Consider the following 24,886-nt stretch of genomic DNA (forward strand, 5'->3'; position numbering starts at 1 on the left):
GGACCATCAAGATTGAATGTATAATGCAAGAAAATATGATATCTGGGAACGTAAAATCGGAATTCCACTGTACTAAGCATTTGCAGAGTTTACCTAAGATATAAATTATTTCTTAAATTCAGTTTAGAATTAACAAGAATATTGTATATGAAATTGCAACTTTTTTTTTGAAACTATACTATGAAATTTGTTCCTAAAGTTAAAGTGGTGAACACTATTTCCCTGATAGCTATGCCATATTTTAGTGTTTTAAAATTTCTGAGTAATTCTATAGGTTTTACTTGGCAAGCATGATTCTCCAATTATAAATTTCACAATTTTCATCTGTTATCAGTGTGTTTATTCCTTGGAAGGTTTGCATATCCGCAGCTTGCAAATTATTAAATGAAAATAAAAGTTTCTTACGTGTGGTTTTAGAAAGGAACCTTTTAAACAACGTATAAGTAAAACTTGTATTCTTATGTCAGTGTTTTGGTATTTTTTGTACTTAATGTTATATTGGTTATCTACATTGTTACTACTCAATACATGTTCATTATTAGAAAAGGCTCTCTTATTATAGAGGAAGGCACTGTGTTATCTATTTACACCAAAGACATTTAACTTACTGTTTGTAAAGTTTATTCAGTTCATGAATCTCTCCAAGACATTACCATTTCCTTTCAATGGTGCAGCGGCAAAGAGGAAACCATTGCACGAGTGTAATGCTTTGTTGGCTATTGTATTTTTTTTGTTTTTCAGCTGGTTCTGCTGCTACTCTTACATTGACTCACACAGCAACTCCGTCCCAGAGTCAAACGCAGGCAGCGCCTACTCCTCCAAGCACATTGGTTTCACCTTCGCAAAGTAATTCAGCATTTTTCAACCAAGACAGCTTGCCATCCACTGCTGAAAGCCAACCAATCACCGGAAGTATTGGTAATTTCTGTATTGATCTATATATTTAAGAAAATCCACATCTGTTTGATCCGAATATGTAGCAAGTTTTACTTACTTTGAATTTGAATGACACACTGCACGAAGTGTTTATGTATAAGTATTTAACCATTCGCCAACCTTAGACTACCCACGTATTGTTTTGTTCACTGTAACAACACAAAAATGTCATTTCAGAATTTATAAGTGGAACCCTGATTTTACATTTTTGTGGTGTAAAAGCTAAAAGTACAGGATAACGTAAATTCCAGGACAATGTTAGAGCACTTTGTTCCATTGGGACCATGATTGAATGTATAATGCAGGAAAGTATAAAATCAGGGTTCCATTGTATTTGATCTGATTTTGTAGATTTAAAATTTTATTTTTTACTATAAAAATGTCAATAACAGTGTGTCATTGTGTTAATTGGTATCTATTAGTTACAGATCATATCAGTGCATCCTCGATGGCACAGTGGTAGTGTCATCTCCTTGTAATCAAGGTGTCCCAGGTTCGATACCCAGTGAAGGCACATAGTGGTTTAGATCCCACTTTAAACTGTAGGTCCAGTCCCAATTAGCCATACTGTGAATAAAGTGTACTTAAAACACCAACTCAATCAATCAATGAAACCGATTATACTTTCACGTATAGCATACAATTATGTTAACTTTGTTTCAGAAGCATTGTTTGTTTTTGTATCTATAAATGCACCATATAAAGTATTGCCATACTGCCAACCTTTTATGTAAATGTTTTTTTTTTTATGTAATGGTTTGTTTTGCAATATACAAAATTAAGAAAAATGTACTTGAAATAAACATAAGATGACATACTGTTGGGTTCAATAGAAATTCACTGCATGAAATTAATGTTGAAGAATATATGAGTAATTAATATTAGGTGTCAATAAGAATGAAGTGGATCATTTTTGTGTTTCATGCTGCACTAAATCTGAATATTCACACTTACGTCTTTGTTTCATTCCAATTTGTTTAGCGGGGAACAGCCAAAGCCCAATAACGTCAGCTCCTGTCTCGCCACATCTCCAGCAGAATGGGTTTAATAATTTGAACCAAGCGACGACTCTCAGCCAGAACTTCACCGGAGCACAAGGCACTTGGACTGGAAGCAACACATTAACATACACACAGAGTATGCAGCCCCCAGACCCAAGGTCTCATCATCCTGGTTATTGTAAGTTTTATTCTTCATTCCCTTATAAAATGGCAGTAGCATTTTAAATATTATACTGAACAAAGTGATGCAAATGAATCTGTGATTGAAAATTCTTTGTATGTGCATTGATTTGTAACCATGATCGGAACCTGTAAATATGATTACCTGTGCCAAGACAATGCCAACTAACTTGGCTAGTTTGCTAGTTTACATGCAGTAAATATCAATCTGATATTGACCTTAATAAATGTGTGTTTTGTGCTAACTGCAGTGCAAAGGAAATTGCATATTTAGACATTTACTTGTTTAAAAAATAGGACAAAATTATAATAATATGGGAGAATATTGCACTAAATTATAATACAGGGTGTCTGGCTTAGACCTTTAACTTTACAAAAGAGCATAATTTTGCAGAGAAACCCAATTTTATTACCAAAATTTACATTTTGGTAGAAAAACTCGTGCATTTTTTGTCCCAGCACCAGCACTTCACACAACCTCGACATGAGCCCTTCCTGTAGCACAACAGATGTCGAACCGATATTCTAATTCCGTCCAGGTATTCACTAGCATTTGAGGGGTCACATTGTTAATCGCCTGACGAATTCTGTTACGCAGATCTTCCAAGTTCTCGATGGACATACTGTAAACCCCCCAAAAGAAAAAGTCTCGGGGGGGGGGGGGAGAGATTCGGCTAGCGAGGAGTCCAAGTAAGTGGTTTAGATCCTCTTCCTATCCATCTTCTAGGAAAATTCTCATCGAAAAACTCATGAGGATTGTCACTTCCCCAAATATGGCAATTATGCTTGTTAACTTGTGTGGAATGCAGGTTCATAAGAAAAGCATTGTTGAAGCATTGTTGTTGTCAAGTTCGGTTAACAAAAACGTCTGTTTTTAGGTTTATCATCGGGATAAATTTGTTGATGTAACTGGATCTTGTACGCCCGTAGACGTAACCTTTTCTGCACAACATCATGGATAGTAGACTGAGGAATGTTGAGATCTAAACTTGCATGTCTTATTGATTTTATTGGACTTCTTGTGAATGCAGTGCGAATCACTTCAATGTTTTCCTCTGATACCTTCCGCTTCGCGTACTTCCCGCGCACCGACACAACACTTCCAGTTTCTCTTAGTTTTTTATCCCACTTAATAATACCCACATAGGAAGGAACATTGTCTTGATGTCGAAGATTGAATTCACCCCGAAAAGCACGTTGAACAAGCTTCACAGATTTGTTTTCTGCCAGTGAAAGAACGCAGAACACTTTCTGCTGAACCGTCCACTCCGCCATCTTGGAATTTATACGTTACACGCACATGTGCGTCACGTCAACTCGAAGTACTGGTGATTCTCGCAAATGGCCACGGTTGCCAGTCCAATACAAACAATAAGTTTCATTTGAAATTGAATGTAAGTAAAGTTATACTGTTTTGTAATGTTAAAGGTCCAAGCCGGACACCCTGTATATTTATAGATATATTGGGTTGGTAAAATAATCAGTAATTTTACCGATACACTGATCTCCCTATATTGGCTTATTGATGAGAGTACTGATTAATGTGTCCCATCCCTACTGAATAGTAATTCATGTTTGGGAATATAAGATGTGGTTGATAATAATTAGACGTAAGCAAGTTAGTAACTTTTTCCACAAAACCAACTTGTTCTATTGCTATCCGTTTGGGAACTCGTTGCTTCATTGCTGGGCTGGCTTCCAGTTCCTGTCATTTCCCTGCATGCCGCTAGGAGTGCTAGTGTAGACAGTTTGTCTGCTATGTACGCTGAGTTTAAGTTGTTGCAGTACCAGCAGCCGAATGTTTAGTTCATGCAGAAAGTGCACAATTGCATTTTCTCTTTGATTTTGGTGTCAAACAGCATGTGCAATGTATGCCTGGTTGAAAACTTTTTGATTTTGTGTTTGTTGAACTTGAGGTGCTTTGCTAATCCAGTAGTTGGTTTGTTTGTTTTTTTCATCAGAGAAGCACTGTTAATGCGAACTGCACTCACACTGGGCATCATATACTCCTGATCAACTTTCAACATGGTGTAGCAAAGCAGAGATGCAGGTTCAACAGCCTAACCATCACCAACCAACCAGCAACAATAAAATGAAGTGGATTGCCTTCCTTTACCACGGTACCAAATACAACGGCCTTGCCAAGACCCTGAGACAACTTGACATGAAAGTAGCACACAAACCAGTGACAGAAATAGAAGTGCTGTAAATAAACACAAACAATATTTCGGCTTACCTCTTGACAACCCAGGAGTATATGACACCCGGTGTGTGTGTAATTAGCAGATCAATCAGAACCATCAATGAGCATATGCAACAGCACTTATTTGATCAAGTTTGTCAGGCATACATCGCACACACTGATTGACACCAAAATCAGAGAGACGGATGCAATTATGCACTTCCCACATGATTGAACATCGACAGAGATCAGGCACGTCACATTTGGCTCTCACTACTGCAACAGTTAAGTTGCACATAGCAGACAAACTGGCTGCACTTGTGCTCCTAGCGGCATGCAGAGATGAAACAGGAACCAGAAGCCAGCCAAGCAGTGAAGCAACAAGTTACCAAGCTGATGGTTGCAGAGGCCACAGAAATTAATAGAACCTCTACAAGTAAGTTTCGTGAAAAAAGTTAGTAACTCGCTTACGTCAAATTATAAATATAGTGGAACCTCGATTTTTACGTTTTTCTGGGGACCAGGCTGAAAAAAACTTACAATGCAGGAAAATGTAAAATCGAAGAAAATTTAATAGCATTTTGCTCTATTGGACCATGAGTATTGAATATATAATGTGTGAAAATGTAAAGTTGGGGTTCCACTGTAATAATGTTGAAAATAGTTATTTTACAACTTAATGTCTTCACGACATGAAGTATAGGGGATATTCAACAAAATATACATAAACATATTTTCTTTATAATTGAAATGCACACAAAAGTATGGAAGCAAGTGTCTTCGTAATACATTAAAAACATTGATTTAATTCATTTAGTTTATTTTACAGTTTAGTTTACCTGCCACTTTTGGCTAATTGTGAGGAACCTGAAAAACATGTGTGTGTAATGGAATACACTGTTTTGAATCCACACCATTCACTAGAAAACAATTATTCCTTTTATACTTTTTGCTCCTACTTTGAGCTTCTCTGTTGTTGTTTTTTTCCTTTGTTTTTTCAACGTCTGATGGAGAACAATTGCCCTTTCTTGTAAAAGTAGGGGAGCATTTTCTAATTTACCACGATGTAGCATCCCCTTCTTTTTCTTCTTATTTTATTATTTTTAAACTACGTTTTGTTATTTTTTTGTTATTTTTGCTGGAACATACAAGAAGAAAATAGTACCTGGGGGTTACAGGGCAGATTGTGTAACTATTCTAGGGTCTCACCAACAACAGTTGCAGCATGACATGTCCTTGACAGGGATGCTGTCGACGCAGCCAGCCCCGGAGTATTGGTGTTCCATTGCCTACTTTGAACTGGATGCACAGGTTGGTGAGACCTTCAAAGTGCCATCTTCCTGTCCTAGCGTCACGGTGGATGGCTATGTTGATCCATCGGGAGGACACCGGTTTTGCCTTGGAGCCCTCAGCAATGTGCACAGGACAGAACAGAGTGAGCGGGCAAGGTAGGTGCAAGCATGGATTCTCTTAAACCACATTGTTGGTTTCATGGACCAAGTAGAGAATGTGGAACTGGAGTGTTCTTGGATGGATTGGTAGCAGCTTTGTTGTTGCTATTAATACTCTTCCAGATCTTTGACCTTGGGATATCTTAAGGATTTGTTTAGGCACCATATTTATCAATAAATGTAAATCATTTTAAAATCTGAACTATTTCTGTTATGAAGACACACTTTTAATCCTAGAAATCTAACGTGTCCTGTGCCAAACGTTAAAGCTAACCAATCGTCTACTAGACTACTGATTTCTTTAGAATTTAAACACAGTATAAATTTTGCAAGACATATACTGCTGGACAAAAAAAACCGGACACTTGCATTTTTTATGATAACGCATAAATTCTGATTCGAAGGCTAAGTAAATGTTGCAGAAATTATTGGAAATAAGAAAACCTGAATATATTCAACAGAAAGCAAATTAAAATTTATTGTTAATAAGTTAAATTAGAACATAAACGAAAGTTACAGAAAACTACCAAAAAAAATCTTAGCAATATTTTTTTTTTAATATTGTTAACTGGTACTGGTGGGGTCTAATAGCGGGTGTTACCTCCCCTGGCATCAATTACAGCTTGTAACCGCCGTGGCATACTTCGAATAAGGTTGGCAATCACTTCTTGGTCCAATTGCTCCCATTCTTCTTGAATAGCACGTCTTAGCTCTTCAATTGTTTCTGGAACTATTGCGCGGTTTCTGATATGTCGTTTCAGTTGATCCCAGACGTGCTCTATCGGATTTAGGTCCGGACTTTGTGGTGGCCATTCTAATCGCGTAATCGCAACTTCGTCCAAGTACTCCGTGACAATATTCGCAACGTGAGGATGCACATTGTCATGCATAAAAACAAAGTCCGGGCCTATGAATGGTGCATATGGTACTACATGATCTGCCACACATTCTGTAATATACCTGCAAGCTGCCATTGCCTCATTATCTACAAGAACCAACTCTGTACGTCCTTGTAAAGAGATACCTCCCCAGACCATGACACCACCACCTCCAAAGGGTGTTATTTCAACGAAACAACATTGTGCATAACGCTCATTAGGTCTTCTATACACATGTTCAAGCCCGTCTGATGAACGTAGGTTGAATTCTGACTCATCAGAGAATAAAACCTTTTCCCACTGCTCCACATTCCAACGTAAGTGTTTTGTAGAAAATTCCAGTCTTCTCTTCCGGTGACGTGCTAACAACCTGGGACCTGCAGCCAGTCTCCGAGATGATAAACCACTTTCATTCAGTCTTCTACGAACTGTTCGTGAAGAAACCGCAGTTCTATGAACATTTCTCAAATGCTGTGCCACAATATTTGAAGTCGTACGACGGTCTCTTAAGACTATGATACGCATTAAACGATCTTCCCGGGCTGTTGTGCATCGTTTCTGACCAGAACCCGGTCTTCTACCATAGGAACCGGTTGCGTCATACCGTCTGAGAGCTTCATGGATAGTACTTCGTGCTATATTTAGCACCCTAGCAATATAGTGTACACTACGACCATCATCACGAAGAGCTACTGCTTTTACACTACCTCTTCACGTCTCATTTTCAAGCTAGCAGCAAACTTACAATACACTTGCAAGAAAAATACCAGCAATGACAATGTCAATAATATATGTTACTATGGTTACTATGAACCAAAATTCATGCCTCTAGACATTAAACAAAATAACATCAACAGGAATTGAAAATCATTAAATTAAAACAAAATTGCATGAAATTAATTTTGAGCCTACTAAGTGTTCCAAATAAGTAAATACGAGTAAATAAATAAATAAATAGATAAATAATAAACGGAAAACTGTGGAAAATGTTCAATAATGAATGTTCAATTGTTCAATACTTAACTGAGAGCGTAATTAATAAGTAATTGCAATTCAGATGTCAAATATTAAGGTGTCCGGTTTTTTTTGTCCAGCAGTATATTTTATTTACTACAAAAGTTAGTATTTACTTACAGAAAATATGAATAGCATGCAGGAATACAAAATTTGTATTTTTATAAGTCTTGTGAACACTCAAAAAAACACTTTGACTGGTGTTCAGGACACACAACTTTGGAGCAAATTCAGCAGAAGAATCAGGTCATCCTCCGCTTGCTTGAGGGGCATCCTTTCTGGTTGTTTTTGAGCAACTGCATTAGTTTTTTGCATTTCTACATTCAGGATGTTAGCAAAATCTTGCAAAGTAGTCATGGAAGTTTTAATGTACAGTCAACTCTCGATTCTACGACCCCGGGTATAACGACCCTCTCGAAGTAACGACCCTTTTCCAGGGAACCGTGAAAAATTTAGAAAAAATTAGAAAAATTTGGAAAACAAAGTTGAAAAATTGAAGGAAATCGGCCGAAAAATGAGTTGTTTTTTCCTCCACTCATTCCCTTTACGAGCGCTTTACCGCTCACAATTGGGTCTGAATTAAAAATAGACACCACCACACCATGCTTGAGTGATATCCAATAGCACTTGACCTCTGCCCTCCCCTCCCTCAAGTGCACCAATGTTACCCCACACCCGGCGGCCGCTTGCTCTTGGATACGCGAGAAGAGAAGATCGAATGTGCTTGGATGTTATTTTAAATTGACTTGACTTGTCAAGCTGCTGAAAACTCGCGGGTTGCCAATGTGTATGGCAGGTCAAGCTCTTTCATTGATAAATACACCACCTTGAGAGATAAGATCGCATCGCAAAGCTGTTTTGATTTGAGGATAACGAAATTCGATCTCCAGAAAGGAAAACAAGAGTTCAAATAACTTCATGTTCTGCGCCTTCTGATAAGCAAATCTGTAAATTTAATTTGCATTCGCTTTTCTTCAGAACCATTCATCTGGGGGGGGGGGGAGTGTTCAATGTAGGAATGGTCCCTGAGACCCATTAAAAAGACATTATTCGAGGGGAAAACGTTTGGAGGGGTGGGTGTTTGACTTCGAGAATACTCCTAAATCCAACATTAAATCGTCCGTGAGAGTAAATAACGATCTACCATTTTGATACGTGAAAATGTGCAGTTTCATAAATCTTGCTTTCAGTTCATTTATGCTGATGGGCTAATCGGGACTAAATATACAGTTTAAAGTGAAATTCAATTCCAAACCCGAATGATTATCGACTGCCACGCTGTTTAATGACGTGTCCTAGAATACGCATTGGGTGAAAACAGATCGCAAGTTGCACATTTCCTTTTTCACGCTGGATTACAATGCAAGTCAAGGAAGGAGTTTGGACTGCTCCCTTGAATGGGGAAGGAGGGTGAATGAAGTTGGTTGAAGCAAAGAAAAGTTACTTTTTTTTACGATGTATTTTACACAGCACCAGAACTAAAATTAGAGCCCTGCCTTTTTTTTTTTTGTCTGGTACCTAGAAAGGTTGTGTTGTTTCTCCCGAGAGATCTAATCTTACCAGTTAATCTTGTAACAGACAATGCTCCAGTAAACCCCTATAAAATCCAACATTCATTCTGCCTATTATCTCCCGACTTTTGCTGGCACCAGTCTGACTGGTGTCAAGATTCTTCCAGTTTCATTTGCAATAAGCGAGAGATTGTTTTCCTTTCCATTGGTCTCAGTGCAAACAGGTTTTTCATGAACTAGAATTGTAAGAATTTCCTGGAAAAGCAACAACTGTGCACAATTAAAACAAAGTAACATTATTTTAAATTCTCTTTTGTGAAAACTTTTTCATGTTCTATTTTCCTTCTCACAACATGCATTCTGTGCATAACAGGTTGTATAACTACCAGGATAAATAGTGTTACCATCTCCTAGGCATCTTTGTGTCCGTTTGAGCTCCCTTTAAGCTGAAAATTGGTGCAAATTCCAATAACGACCCTTTTCCCGGGAACTGTGAAAGGTCGTTGAATCGAGAGTTGACTGTTTGTTGAGACCAACGTTTCGTTGCCAGATGACGCAAAATTAAACACACACTGTAGGAATGCTTCTAAAAGGACACTGATACTTCCCTGTCAGTATCTGAACCAAATGAAGGTACAAGGGGCAGGGAGCAGAAGAGTTAATTGGAAGGGGGGGAAACAGGAAATCGGCACAACATGCATAGTCTGCCAGATGACGCATTAGCTTTCTATGGTTAAAAGAAATGAATTCTATATGCATCATAACAGGGTGGCTACTCACTGGGAATTCCTTGAATTCTGGGAATTGTGCGTGAATTATTTTGGCTTCGGGAATTATGCATGAATTCTACTTGAATTTTTCTCCGTAGACGTGAAAAATTACAACTTTTTTAATCCAAATCCTATTCACATTTTATGCAAATAAAAATTATTTTTGTAAAATTTTCTTGCTCGCTTCGCTCACACTTCCTCCTTTTTTAGTCTTATCAAGTTTATTACCATAGCTAGGGGGCGGTGGGAGTTGGCCCTTTGTGCCGAACTATCTAAATGAAAAAAATTTGTAAAATTGATTGATTGATTTGTAGTTTTAAGTCCACTTTATGTACAGAAAGGCTTATCGGGACTGGACATACAGTTTGAAGTGTGATTCGAACTACTGTGCCATGTGTTGAAAAAATAATTGAAATCGCTTCTAACCCCTTTTTGCATAATTTACGAGGATAATAACGTCTTTGATACTACTACTACTACTACTAATAATAATAATATAATAATAACAACAACTTGAATCCCCACTTGGGCATGGATGTTTGTGACTGTCCATTCATCAATTTCATCATATCACTCATCCCCATCTTCGCAAATTAACCAAACATGGTACAAGAAACAAGGTAAAATAAAACAAATCAATAATGATAATAATAATATTATAATAATAACATTATTATTAGTAGTATTAGTACATTTATCCTGCCACTTTCTCCCCACCCACTCAGACAAAAATTTGTGATTGCACCTCGGATTGTAAATAGAAACTCAGCACCTTAAATTAAATATTTTAATTATATTGCGTATACCATTTAATTGAATTATAATTTTTGGATGTTGGAATGACATAGACCCTGTATAGTATTAAGATATTTATGTGTGGATGTTGAGAGGCGGTAATACGTAAGGGTGAAATAGAGAAAACATCTGCTTGAATTTTTGGAGAGTTCGCCTTGAAAACCGGGAATTATACTTGAATTTTATCATGTCCTAGAGTAGCCACCCTGCATAATAATTGCTGCTTTAAGATTGGCTTGCCCAAATGATCACAATGACACCATCATCCTTCAGCACCCCATACTCTATTCCTGATGAAAGTTGTGTGAATTACTCACAATTATAATAATAAAAATATATTAAAAACTTACGTTTTGCGAGTATCTATGTTGCTTCTGCTACGTTTCGGGACGCAACTGCTCCCTTCTTCAGGCTGTTCACTTTTAGGTTATACTCAATTCATAACCGTGTCGACCTTTTATTAATTATAGGATGTGGGATTGGTAAGTGAGTGTGGTTAAAAACAGTAAAAACCTAACACCCATAACAGGTGCAAGTCATATTACCACACTGTTTTCCTGATTAAAAACGGCTCCTTGAAACGTTAAAACTTTAACCCTACGTACACCAAGGGGTTACGCGTAACACCGCACACCAAGGGAGGGTTAAAAAATGTCCACCACATAAATCATTATTTTCTGTCCCAGAAAATTTAATATTCTTCTCTATTTTGTAGTATCTATAAATTAAGACAGCTGAAGGCTACGAACAGAGCAGGTATTAAGTATATCACCTTTATTATTTGTTAATCTTACAATATATTTTAACATTATGGAAATTCTATTAAGTATATCACCATTTTTATGTGTTATTCTTACAATATATTTTAACATTATGGAAATTCTATTCACATATTTCCCGAATTATAAGAGCAATGATGTAGTACTACAGACATAAATTATTTTTGTTGTTGGAAGCTACAGAGTAAGCATTATTGTCTTATATTACTTTCTAAAAGTCATTGTTGACTACTCTGAATCAATAGTCTTGCGTTTGCAAGAGCGGCACACGTTACTTTTTCCACTGTTTTCACAAACAAAGGCTTCACATTTTCCACATACAACTGTTGTTTTTGCAAACTTGTTCAACTGTACATTTTTTGATCTGGTTTCTTTGCAACAAAGAACACATCTTCCTCTTCCTATTTTCGGTTCTTTTACATGCACATTATGGTAACACGTTACACCAAGGGTGGGTACTTTATGTCCACCATGAAAACTTTTTTTAAATGACAGAAAATATGACATGATACTAAAGAAATATCCATAAAAATTCTTATCCGAATCAAAGTGTGGACAATTTTTAACCCACCTTGGTGTACGAAGGGTTAAAACTAAATAGCCACGGCCCGCGTGTGCTGCAATTGCAATTGCATACTCTAGCTGGGTCTGCATAGAAGTCCAACCTTTCCACTTTTTATTATTTCACCACTTCTCTCCTTCACTGCCTAATCTTTCCATCAACATCTTGGTGTTTCCGTAGATTCTTCGTCACTTTTTGTGCAATGTATGCTTTTCTCTTCATATGCCCAAATCACCTCAACCTGCTCTATTCTCTCCTTGGCCATTCCATGTCAAATCAACAAGGTCCTCAAGCTTATATTTTTAATTTAATTGAAATTTGGCATCCTGAAAGGGCCACCTGAGGTAGGAAAATGTGCAAAGTTGCAGATCCATATCTTTTGTATTTCCGAAGGGTGCAAAATTTGTGATTTGGATAATTTTTTTCAGCTTCTTGTTAACTTTAATTTGAAACATTTTGACAATCAGGAAACCTATGGAAGTGTTTCAGATTGCATTGGAAAGGTCTTGAAGGGCTCTTTCATACGTAGATATTACATGCCTATATCAGGATAAAAAAAACAAAAACAATTGAAAGTGGTGTAAAGAAATGTTGGTACTCATTTCCTCAAAAACTGACCATTTAAATTTTTTTAAAAAGATTATGTGTCATACATACACTACTACTCAATAACAATAACAACTTTAAAAGTGGGATGCCAATGGGATCTGGAGTTATTTTAGATTTAAGTTAGGTTAGGTAATGCATGATAACTTATTTTGATAGACAAATTACTATAATTCAAAAGTAAAAGTATAACAGAAGTGAAACACAATATTCTTTGAATTATTAACGTACATGAAGCTGATATTTACATTCAGAGTTCTATACAGGGTGATATAAAAGTCCGGTCCCATAAGCAACTCCATTATTCTTCACATAACAAAAAAAAGAAAGAGAGGGAAGTTGTTGGATATAGTTGAATTTCACTCTAAAGTACTTGAATTATCAACGTAGCATGCATCGTTCAGACTGTACACTGGTACGGGCCTCATTGATAGCTGAAAATGTTGCATACTTGGCCCAGAATACTGTTTGCCATCCCAATACCATACAGTACTGGGTGAATTAAGAACTGATGACAATAATTATAGGTAGAGTAGACAAGTAAATAAAAAAGTGAACTTGTGACGAGCACTCCCGTCCCTCCCAAGAATAGTATGAAAGGATAAGGTCCACAAATTAGTATTATTATTATTTATTAGTTTAGCACAAGATACATCTCCCAATTATGTTGAACATAATATACTATACATGAAAAAAAGAAAAAAATATAAGATTAACATCTATGCACACAATATTTACACTAATTTATGCATTTGCTGTATTTTTTTCTTTACTGCGCTAGATGAAACTGAATATGTCAAATTCTACAGTTTTTAATAGTTCGTTCACCGTGTCTTATATTTGCACTGCATTTGCATTGACTCTCAGGCCTCCACGATGGTGCAGTGGTAGCGTCGTCACCTTGTAATCAAGGGGTCCCGGATTCGATACCTGGTGGAGGCATGCAGTGGTTCGATCCCACTTTAAACTGTAGGTCCAGACTCGATTAGCCTTACTGTGTGCATGTCTCTCATTCACGTTTTTTGTACTTGTTTACCAGTAATTATCATCATTAGTTCTTAATTTGCCCAGTACTGTATGGTATTGCAATGACATTACAATATTCTGGACCAAGCATGTGATGTCTTCGGCTATCAATGAGGCTCATACCAGTGTACAGCCTGAACGGTGCGTGCTACATTGAAAATCCAAATGCTTTTGATTGAAACTCACCTGTTTCCAATAACTTTCTCCTCTTTCAATTTTTTGCTGTATGCACTAATAACGGAGTTGCCTTTTGGTCTAATTTAATCCTAATTTTGCTGCATTGATTTGCCAAGAGGAAAGTTTTTCATGGTATAATTAAAAAGCTATCTCTAAAATGTGGACGATGAGCACAAGTAATGACAACAAGTTGTTTATTGTTGTACTATAACTAAAGTGTAAATCACCAACCCTGAGACCTTCTGTAAACAAACCGTCTCACCGATTCGATGTATCACTGAACATGGAAACCTTCCCGTACGCATAGAACTCGCCATGTTGAAAGTGGCACTACTTCCTTGCTGTTCACATGATTATTTTTAGAAATAACCAATGTTATAAAATATCATTATGTACACAAATCTCTAAGCTCATTGAAAGTTTCAATGCATATTCCTACAAAATGTTCACACTTATCTTGCCTTGCCATGTCACCAAGTTATTTTACGAAGTGCACTATATTTGGCGGAACAAAAATCGTTATTAGGATGCTTGTCAAAGTTTCCAACCACAATAAATTTACGAAGTTTCTTTGTCTTGTTTTGATCATCATCATCAATATATTTATTGGACTTACAGCATTGCATATGGCTGTTTATGCCCATTATATATTTTATTTACATAAGATACAATTTACATAAAATCTACAAATAAATTTCAAATACACTCCTATGTATATCAAACCTTAGAAAAATTCATAACCATGTTATATCATTTTGTCTAAAAAAATGCAAGTAAAATATATTCAATTCGCATGCAAGAAAGAAGCCAAATTTATGGGAAATGATTACTGGTGCAAAGAGTTAACCATAAAGGTGAAGCAATAAGTACAAAAGAAAGAGCATTGGGTTTAATGAGAGACGTCATTTGTGGCAGAGTATCCAATACTACAAATTGGCCATGGTTTTACCTTATGTAATGAATCTTGTAACAACGCTGGATTCTCGGTGAATTATTTTTCTTCTATGAGTTTGCAATGCTTTTTGCATGCACGTGGTTTTGTTTACAGAAGGTCTCAGGGTTGGTGATTCGAACTTTACTTTCACATTTTCTGGAGATAACCACTTTTTCTCCAATTTGTTCCATGTTTTGACAACTTACTCTGAATATATTATCATTATTTAAACTGATATGAGCCACACTTCATTATAGTATATCTGAAGATTGGAATTATTCAAGATGGCAGGAAGCAGCATTGGATTTGTTTTCAGTAGGTTTACAAATGTTTCTTCATATTTTGTTATGTACGAATGTAGGTTACACATCGGGAAAGGAGTTCAGCTGGATCTCAGAGGAGAAGGGGATGTGTGGCTGAGATGCCTAAGTGACCACAGTGTATTTGTTCAGAGTTATTACCTTGACAGGGAGGCCGGAAGGGCCCCAGGGGATGCAGTGCATAAAATATATCCCAGTGCCTACATCAAGGTAATGATAGGTTATTTTTCTCTTTTTACCTAAACCTTTTTCCTAAAAATGTTTATATTTTCTTTCAGAAAAGTTACAATTATAATGTCATCATTGAATCCAAACAAAGTTTGAAAAGTGCACACTTGAAAGTTCCTGTCTAGAGAGGCTCTTCACACATGTGAGGCTCCACCCTAAAATTCATACAGTTTTGTGAAATTAAATTGCCAACAGTTTTCTTCATTGAAGCACAGGTGCACTTTGGTGAGGCCCTCTTTGCTTGTTGAAAGGACATACAATGGTCTGCAAAATCTTGAATTTATATGGTGTTAATACTGCCAAGTACTAGGACAACCATGGAATATGCACAATACTGATAATTAGTAGTTAATTTGCAAGTTTTCAGGAAGAGAATCATCCAGTATGTTGTGAAGGCATACTGTTACAGCACGTCCGTGATGGCATAGTGGTAACTTTGTTGCCTTGAATCAAGAAGCCTGGGTTCAATACCAGCTGGTTTGGATCCCACATTAAACTGTAGGTTCACTCCTAATTATTCTTTCTGTGCATAAAGTGACTAAATCAAACTCCTCCAACAAACAAACCATCGCTGTTGTAATAGAAATAACTTCTACTGTTATTGGTGAAGGTCGTCCAATTTGGTCAAATATTTGGACAATGATGCTATCAACTTGATGTTTGGTTGGTTAGTGTAAGAATTGTTGTTAATAGACCTCTTTTTTCCAGTGTTAATTATGAAAGTATATGTTGAAGGATTCCATGACACTCCTAGTTTTTTAATATCTTGTGTGTGAAAACTAATAGGGTGTTGAGTTTCCCTGAACGATTCCGTCAGTGTTTAGGACAGTGGAACCCCAATTTTACATTCCCGGATTTTGCATTTTTCCTGCATTCAATATTGATGGTTCCAACACATCAAAATGTCATAAACTTTTCCTCAATTTTACATTTTCCTGCATTTTAAGTTGTTTATTTTTTTCTGCTTGGTCCCCTGAAAATGTAAAATTGAGGTTCCACTGTATATCAGTGCTGTTGGGACACCACTTTTGTAATGTGAATCCTCCCTTGTGGGACAGTTCTGATACTTCTGCTACTTCCTCCAATGTAATCATCGAAATAAAATTCATGCTGTAATACTTGAGATGCATATGGAAACTTCGTGCTATACTATAAGGAATGCTAGGTTGTTACGTGGTGTAAGTGACAGTTCAGACTTGAATTGACTGAATAAATGTGCCAATTGTACAGGCAAAGGAACTGACGTGGCTCAAAAAGATGACAAGAAGAAGTCAGTAGCAACTTTCTGATGTGTTTGCAAAGGTAAAATCTTACATTTTCAACTGTTTCTTTAATTTGAAGTGCCATCCTACACTACTGTTAATGGGATAAAGGTGAAAGAAGAAGTATTATATGAGTTGTCAATTGTAAAATGCAGGATGTATAGTGATGTATATTACAACTTCTTTCAAATCTGGGAATGATGATTATTTGAAGGCACGGAGTACTCATGTATATATCATATTTGTTGTCATTGTTAACAAGTTGGGTTAAGTCAACTAAAGTAATGCAAAGTATTTACATTTTTTTTACCCAGGTATTTGATCTGCGGCAATGTCATAGACAGATGCAACAACAGGCTGCCACAGCACAAGCAGCAGCAGCAGCACAGGCAGCTGCCGTTGCAGGTCATATACCTGGACCACATTCAGTTGGAGGTATTGCTCCTGCAATCAGTAAGTGAAAAATATTTGTGTGTTACCTGCAAAAGTGTGATTCAAGTTCTCTAGAAGGGTATGTAGTGAATCATGAAACACACATTGTGTATGTGTAATTCCTGTTCGTAACAATGAACTGCAACAACTCGAGGCAGGTATAATTTATGGTTGAAAATGCAACTGCTAGAAGTTATGTGTAGAATTTAATGGATTTAGGAATAGGGATTTTGTGTATGAAGTGAAAATTTTACATTTTAGAGGCATATAACGTTGGTTAGCAACTCTAGCAGTTGATATTTTTCTCAGAACCTCAGAACAAATTGGTTGCAAACTATTCTTATTCATTTTTTTCTCACCTGTAATTGGTGGTTAAAAATCGCTCAATTAATTTCTAGAATTACCTATATGCAATCAGCTGACAATAAAAAATGCTTAAAAATACCTCAATGGATGAGGCTTCATAATGTAGGAAACACATTGTGAATGTCTCTCTTGATCTTCGTGTTACAAGAAATCAAAGTTAGGGTTTTGATACTTTTGAAACACACTGTATGTTTTTTTTTAAATTATTATTTATTAGATGGGACGTGGAGATATTTAAGGTTTTATTGTGTTAACTTTGCTGTTTAGTGCCATTCTGAACCAAGATTTCAGCTGCCCTACTCTGTAAAATCAGCATGATGGTTTCCATTGATTGTGTATTTCTTGTTCCCCAAACTTGCTGATCACTTTACATTTCTTTTGGAAGCTGCTCTGTTTTATGAGGAAACTGAAGAGTCTGTAAAGAAAATTGCTAAAAATCCGTAGGTGGACATTTTTAACTGCCACTCTAAGCTGTCAGAATTTGATATAGATTATAGGAATGAATTCTCCTGTCATTATGAGATTTCAATAATGAATGTGTTATAATTGCTTATGTAGGTCGTTCTTGGGCAATATCATAAAACTATGTAATTTTTATTAGGTTTAAGTGCTGCAGCCGGAATTGGAGTGGATGATTTGAGACGTCTTTGTATTCTTCGGTTAAGTTTTGTTAAGGGATGGGGTCCAGATTATCCACGGCAGTCAATCAAAGAAACTCCTTGTTGGATCGAAGTAAGTATTTTAAATTTTATGCCTACTAGTAAACTATTAACTTAATATAAACACAACCAATAATGGTGGTATCAGAATCAAAAAGTAGGAGTTGATGCTTTAACGGAGAATCCAGGTGTCTCTTGGAGTTTACAAAAATCTAGCATAATACTTTCATGCAATTAAAATACTCTATGTGGTTAAAAGTATCCGGACACACCGCGAAACGTGTGTTTATCATAAAGGGTGACACAGTACTGCCATCTACCGCGTGGAACACATATACAGCGAACACAGTAGTCTTCAGACAGTGTGAGACAGCAGTATGGGATGGTCTGAGGAACTAACAGACTTTCAACGTGGTCAGTTGGTTGGGTGCCACTTGTGTAAGAAGTCTGCGTGTGAGATTTCCACCCTCCTAAACATCCCTCTGTCCACTGTTTCCGATGTTATAGTGAATGGATGTGTACAACACAAAAGCGTGCAGGCCAACCTCCCATGTTGACCTCCAGAGACCATCGAGTGTTGAAGAGGGTCGTTCAGCATTATCGTCAATCATCCATCGCCACCATCACACAGGAATTCCGAACTGCATCAGGATCTACTCCAAGCACCATTACTGTTTGGCGCAAGGTGCGGCAACTTGGTTTCCATGGCCGAGCAGCTGCCCATAAGTCAAACATCACACAGACAAATGCCAAATGTTGCCTCGTGTGGTGCAAGGAGCATTGAAACTGGACCATAGAACAGTGGAAAACCGTTGTGTGGAGTAATGAATCACAGTACACAATGTGGCGATCCGATGGTAGGGTGTGGGTGTGACGGATGCCTGGTGAACGACATCTACCAGCCTATATAGTGCCGACAGTGAAATTCGGAGTTGGAGGGGTTACAGTGTGGTCATGTTTCTCCTGGAGGGGGCTTGGCCCTCTTGTTGCTTTACATGGCAATGTCACGGCACAAGCTTACGTTGAAATTGTAACAGCTTGCATGCTGCCTACCGTCTAAGACCAGTTCTGGGATGACCATTGTGTCTTTCAACATGACCGAGCACCCATCCATACTGCAGGGATTGTGGGGGAGTGGTTTTGACGACAACAACGTCCCACTAATGGACTGGCCTGTGCAGAGTCCTGATTTGAATCCCATAGAACATCTCTGGGATGTTTTGGAATGCCGACTTCGTGCTAGACCACACCGATCCACATCAATACCTCATTTCATTTTGGCGCTCTGCGAGGAGTGGGCTGCCATTCCTCAGGAAACCTTCCGGCACCTGATTGAAAGTATGCCTATGAGAGTGAAGGCTGTCATCAAGGCTAAGGGTGGGCCAATACCATATTGAGTGCCAGTGTTCCCGATGGAGGGTTGCCCAAACTTGTACTTTATTTTAAGGTGGGTGTCCGAATATTTCTGATCACATAGAGTATATTAGGGAAGGAACAGATTAATCGGTACTCTATCAGTACCTGCCAATATAGGCACATCGGTGTATTGGTTTATCGGTAAAATTAAAATTAAAATCTAAATATTTTATAATTTAGTGCAAGATTCTGCCATTTTGTTATGGATAATCTCAAAGCCTCTACTTTTTAAAAAATTGAATGTGTAAATATGCAATTTCTTTTGCACTACAGTTACATTGAAACACTGAAACACACATTTTTTAAGATCAGGTTCTTCAAAGACCATTTAGAAATTTGTATCGGATCTGTAGAATATCGGTTATCAGTAAATTTTATATCAGTATAGGCCAAAATTTAATATCGGTCCATTCCTAAAATATATGTATACAGTCGGCTCTCGATACAATGACCTTTCACAGTTCCCTGGAAAAGTGTCGTAATTTCGAAGGGGTCGTTATTGGAATTTGCACCAATTTTCAGCTTAAACGGAGCTCAAACTGACACAAAGAGTCCTAGGAGACAGTAACACCATTTGTCCTGGTAGTTATACAACCTGTTATTTACAGGATGCATGTAAGCAAAATAGAACATGAAAACGTTTTAATTGTGCACAGTTGTTGCTCTTCCACAAAATCCTTACAATTCTAGTTCATGAGAAACCCGTTTGCACTCTGATCTTCAGAAAGAAAAACAATCTCTTGTTTATTGCAAGCGAAACTCGGAAGAATCTTGGCAGTCACACTGGCGCCAGCAAAAGTCGGGAGATAATCGGACAGAATGAATGTTGGATTTTATACAGGTCTACTAGAGCATTGTCTGTTAGAAATTTAACTGGTAAGATAAGATCTCTCAGGAGAGAGAACCATTCAAGGCACCAGACAAAAAGAAAGAAAATAGGCTGTAAATTTCGTTCTGGTTCAACTGTGTAAAATACATCATAAAAAAAGGTCATGTTTGCTTTGCTTCAACCAACTTCATATTCATACCCCTCCTCCATTCCAGGGAGTAGTCAAAAACCTTCCTCGACTTGCTTTGTACTTCAGCCTGAAAAAGGAAACCCGCAACTTGCGGGCACCCAATACCAGTGCGTATTCTAGGACACATTAAACAGTGTCACACTCAATAATCATTTGGGTTTGCAATTGGATTTCACTTTAAACTATATTTAGTCCCAATTAGCCCATGAGCATAAAATGAACTCAAAACAAGCTTTATGAAACCTGCACATTTTCAGATGTCAAAATGGGAGATCTTTATTTACTCTCGCGTTATTCAACAATTTAATGTTGGATTTAGGAGTGAGTATTCTTAATGTCAAACACCCGCTCCTCCAAAAGTTTTCCCCTTGAATAATGTTTTTCTTTAAATCAGTTTCAGCGTCCATTCCTACATTGAGCACATGAATGGTTGTGAAGAGAAGCGGCGATTATATTGTGTGCATTTTCTTCCAACACTGCTCTGAGTGTTCAAGAAGTTTATTCTCATGTCAGATGCAAAATAAAATTTACAGTTTTGCTTATCAGAAGGGGCAGAACATGAAGTTGTTTTAATTCTTGTTTTTCTTTCTGGAGATCGAATTTTGTTATCTTCAAATCAAAACAGCTTTGAGAGATTCAAAACAATGACTTTTTCCTTGGTGCTGGGTGAGTCATTGCTGTTATCAGCAAGGAACAGCTTTGCAGTTGCTAGACAAAACACTGGCGCAATAAAAACAACAAGACCAGCGAAAAGTTCAGATGGCCGATGAGATAATCCAGATAATCCTCGGCATTTTAAAGATAACGCATCTGTCGAAGACTGAACTTTTATCAGTAGTATGAGGAAGAAAGAAATGATCCTTGCTTTACCTTTTACCATGCAACAGACAATAATACGGGCAAGATTTCCTATGCAGACAACAGCACTAAATGCACCTGTGGCGGAGAATGAGCTGGGAAGCGGGGATCACTTTTTCTTCTTCTTCTTATGGTTCTTGTTTGTTTTCAAGAATGTACTGGTTGCTCAATTTAATGTCAAAAGAAAGAAAGAGGGGTCCACTTCCACAGTCACCTGTAATCAGCCCATGTGCACACATGAGCAAGAAAATCATAGCTGAAACAATCTGCACCCCCACCTTCTATATGTTTAATGACAGGAAAAGAGGGAGAAGTCACTCAGCCAACGGAAGACTTTTTGGGCAAATATTATGACATTGGCAGAGTTAGGAAAACATATGAAGTGGGAAACTGGAGTTATGATGCACGTAATATCAAAGTAAAGTTTTGCGGAAACCTGGATGACAAACGCATTAAGCGGGTTGACTATCTTTAGTTGCCCTATGTGGCTTTGATTATCTCTAACAGTTTCGCTTTTTTTTTAGAAGTGTTACAGGGATTAAGAACACGTTTTAACTGAAAACGGTTACCGAAAGTTGTCGGCTGCAAGGCCAAGAGTTGCTCACTCACGGGAATCTGCTAAACTCTAGGTCAGAACTGGACACAGATGGCCGAGACTTCCAGGCACCACACGTTTGTACTTTGGAACATTCCTGCGATTTCATTTGTCAAGGTGGTGTATTTATCGATGAAAGACTTTGACCTGCATTACTCCAGCAGTCATTTCGGGCTGCTCCCCCTCCCCCGTGGCAGCAGCTCTTAGGACAAGGAAACAAGTCAAGATCGATTTAAAATAACAGCCAAGCATATTCGATCTTCTCTTCTCGCGTATCCAAGAGTGAGCGAAATCACAATGGCAAAACAAGCCTGGCACGTTGTGTAGTGGCCGTCGGGTGCAGGGTAACATTGGTGCGCTTGGAGGAGAGGAGGGCAGAGCTCAAGTGCTATTCGATATCACTCAAGCCTGGTGTGGTGGTGTATATTTTTAAATCAGACCCACTTGCGAGCAGTAGAGTGCTCATGAAAGGAATCCGTGCCAATAACTTATTTTTTGGCTGATTTCCTTCAATTTTTCATCTTTTTTCCAAATTTTTCACGGTTCCTTGGAAAAGGGTTGTTACTTCAAGAAGCTCATTATATCAGGGGTCGTAGAATCGAAAGCGGACTGTAATTATGCTCATTATTTTGCAACAGCATTGTGGAGAGAAATTGATACTGTAATTCAGTGATAATATTATTTAAAAACAAAACGGGTAGATTTCTGTGGTATAGTTCTAATAGAAAACTTTCGTATTCAAATTTATAAATATTATCAACTACTTTGAATTGTTACAATTTTGATGCATCCATCAGAGGAACTGGAAACTTAGCACTGGTATCAGTTCAAAGTTGTATCTGCTTATCACTAGAAAAATACTTTTGTAAAAAAATACTCACGACTTGGATATGTTATGTTTTGCGGGGGTGATTGATAGTAAGCACCCTTTAACGAAGATATTTGGCTGGAAGTGCTAGGTGTTATTTTTTATGTAACATTTTTGTGAACAAAGTTTATTTCAATCAAACTATCTTCATAAATATAACCTGTATCATTTTAGGTTCACTTGCATCGAGCTCTGCAGTTGTTGGATGAAGTGTTGCACACAATGCCTATAGACGGTCCGAGAGCAATCGATTAATAAACCAGATGATATTCTGTTATCTGAAGAAATCTTTCCAGCCCAAATAAGATTTGAGTAGTTCGAAGATGTGTGAACAGTAAGTGAGTGAAAGCAATTGGAAACCTGTTTTCAGGTTGCACTTTAATGGTGTTTAGGACACCAAATCAGCCTCGGAAGAGTACAAGAAAGCAATTGAGATTAAAATGTAAGTGGTGTCTTAATGTGTATTGTACAGTTTTTTATGTAACCATTTTATCATAAGAGAAAAGTGAGGTGTTTTTATTAACTTTATAGAAAACAGTCTACATATTCATGTTGTTTTGTATTGCAGAACAAATTTTAAATAAGCCAGTACTTTGTTCATCTGAAAATAATGGAATGCACATCTTTATGTAATATGTGACTTTATTTGTTAGAGTTTTTCACAAAGCATTCTTAAATTTGTGTTGATTTGTGAGAAGTAATGAACATGAAGGAAATTAGAATGCATAGTAAATTGAAAAAGCCCACATTTTTAACCAGGGTTTTTATATGCCTTAAAATTTGCACCAAAGTTATTAGAAATATGCCCTATGTTAACTCTTACCGTATGTTAGAAGTATTTTTTTTTAATACAGAACACAAATTACCCAATTTTTAAAAAAACATTAATGAATTGTTATGTAGTATCATAATAGATTTCATCACATACATATGCACTTTGTGGTAATTTATTGTTAATTAAATAATTTATGTTGTGACGAGTGAATCAACTGTCTGTCTGTGGAGTAAAAGTTCCTAAAGAATTTGTAGAATATTTTAGTATTATGAATTCGGTTTGTGTAGTTGTAAAAAAAAAATGCCAGCACATTCCACATAAAATAGCAATGCAAATGCACAATAGCCCTTCCTCTCCCTCCCCAACCAATGAGTGATGAACTCCTGATATTCAAATCCTCAAAAAGCTCCACAATCAGATTTATTTTGCGTATGTAAATGGAGGTGCGTGAGTTTCGTATTTGGTCATGGATTGTGGTAAAAATTACTTTTTATGTGTGTGAAATACTTTGAACAGTCTGTTAGAAGTATGAGCTGTTGCATGTATTATATTGTTCTGCCATGTTTTGTCACCTTGAAATGTCCAGCGATCTAACTTTTATAATGTGTGAGTGTATGTGCTTGTGTATGTATTGTAAATATTATAGTTATTGGTAGAAATTTGTGTGTGTGTGTATATATATATATAATACAAATATATTCATATATATTATGTATATCTATAGTTAGGTGGAAAGATTAGGAACACAGGCTGTGATGGTACACATAATAATGACTTGTGAACTGTGATGAGGGTCATGAATATTTTTTAAATGAGTAATGAAGAGCTTTTGAAAGGATTTTGCCAAATATGAAGTTTTCTATTTGTGCCAAAAGAAGAGCTGCACGAAGAACAACCGGAAATGTAAATGTTGTTTTATGCAAATGCATGATACATTGCGCTGTGTTTGTTTTACTGTGCATGATGAGTTGCATTTGTGTGTGTGTGTGTGTGTGTGTGTGTGTGTGTGTGTGTGTGTGTGTGTGTGTGTGTGTGTGTGTGTGTGTGTGTGTGTGTGTGTGTGTGTGTGTGTGTGTGTGTGTGTGTGTGTGTGTGTGTGTGTGTGTGTGTGTGTGTGTGTGTGTGTGTGTGTGTGTGCGTGCGTGCGTGTGCATGCGTGCGTGCGCGCGCGCGCGCTCTCTTGTGCTTGCTTCATATGCATGTTTGTTTGTGTGTGCTTGACTAGGGAAGAGAGTAGTTTGTAAAATTTGAATAGGTATTATTTAATCCTGAAAACAATGGGGTTA

General features: G+C 37.2%; 1 protein-coding gene across 2 annotated transcripts in view; it reads left to right on the plus strand.

Annotated features, from left to right (window-relative positions):
• Med (Smad/Smad4 homolog Medea) overlaps positions 1–24,572 on the plus strand; it is a 55,997-nt gene extending 31,425 nt beyond the window's left edge. Inside the window, exons 6-12 of one of the 2 annotated variants that reach the window (XM_083142719.1) lie at positions 742–918; positions 1,918–2,115; positions 5,501–5,747; positions 15,164–15,332; positions 16,927–17,065; positions 18,012–18,142; positions 23,000–24,572. In XM_083142719.1, coding sequence (XP_082998845.1) covers positions 742–918; positions 1,918–2,115; positions 5,501–5,747; positions 15,164–15,332; positions 16,927–17,065; positions 18,012–18,142; positions 23,000–23,080 — 1,142 coding nt within the window. In that variant the 3' untranslated portion in view covers positions 23,081–24,572. The remainder of the gene's footprint in view (positions 1–741; positions 919–1,917; positions 2,116–5,500; positions 5,748–15,163; positions 15,333–16,926; positions 17,066–18,011; positions 18,143–22,999) is intronic. The other variant, XM_083142728.1, reaches the window with a different exon arrangement.
• The last annotated feature ends 314 nt before the right edge of the window (positions 24,573–24,886 follow it).

The sequence above is a fragment of the Lepisma saccharinum genome, chromosome 1 (genome assembly GCF_977018435.1).
Source record: "Lepisma saccharinum chromosome 1, izLepSacc3.1, whole genome shotgun sequence".
In the NCBI taxonomy this organism is placed as follows: Eukaryota; Metazoa; Arthropoda; class Insecta; order Zygentoma; family Lepismatidae; genus Lepisma; species Lepisma saccharinum.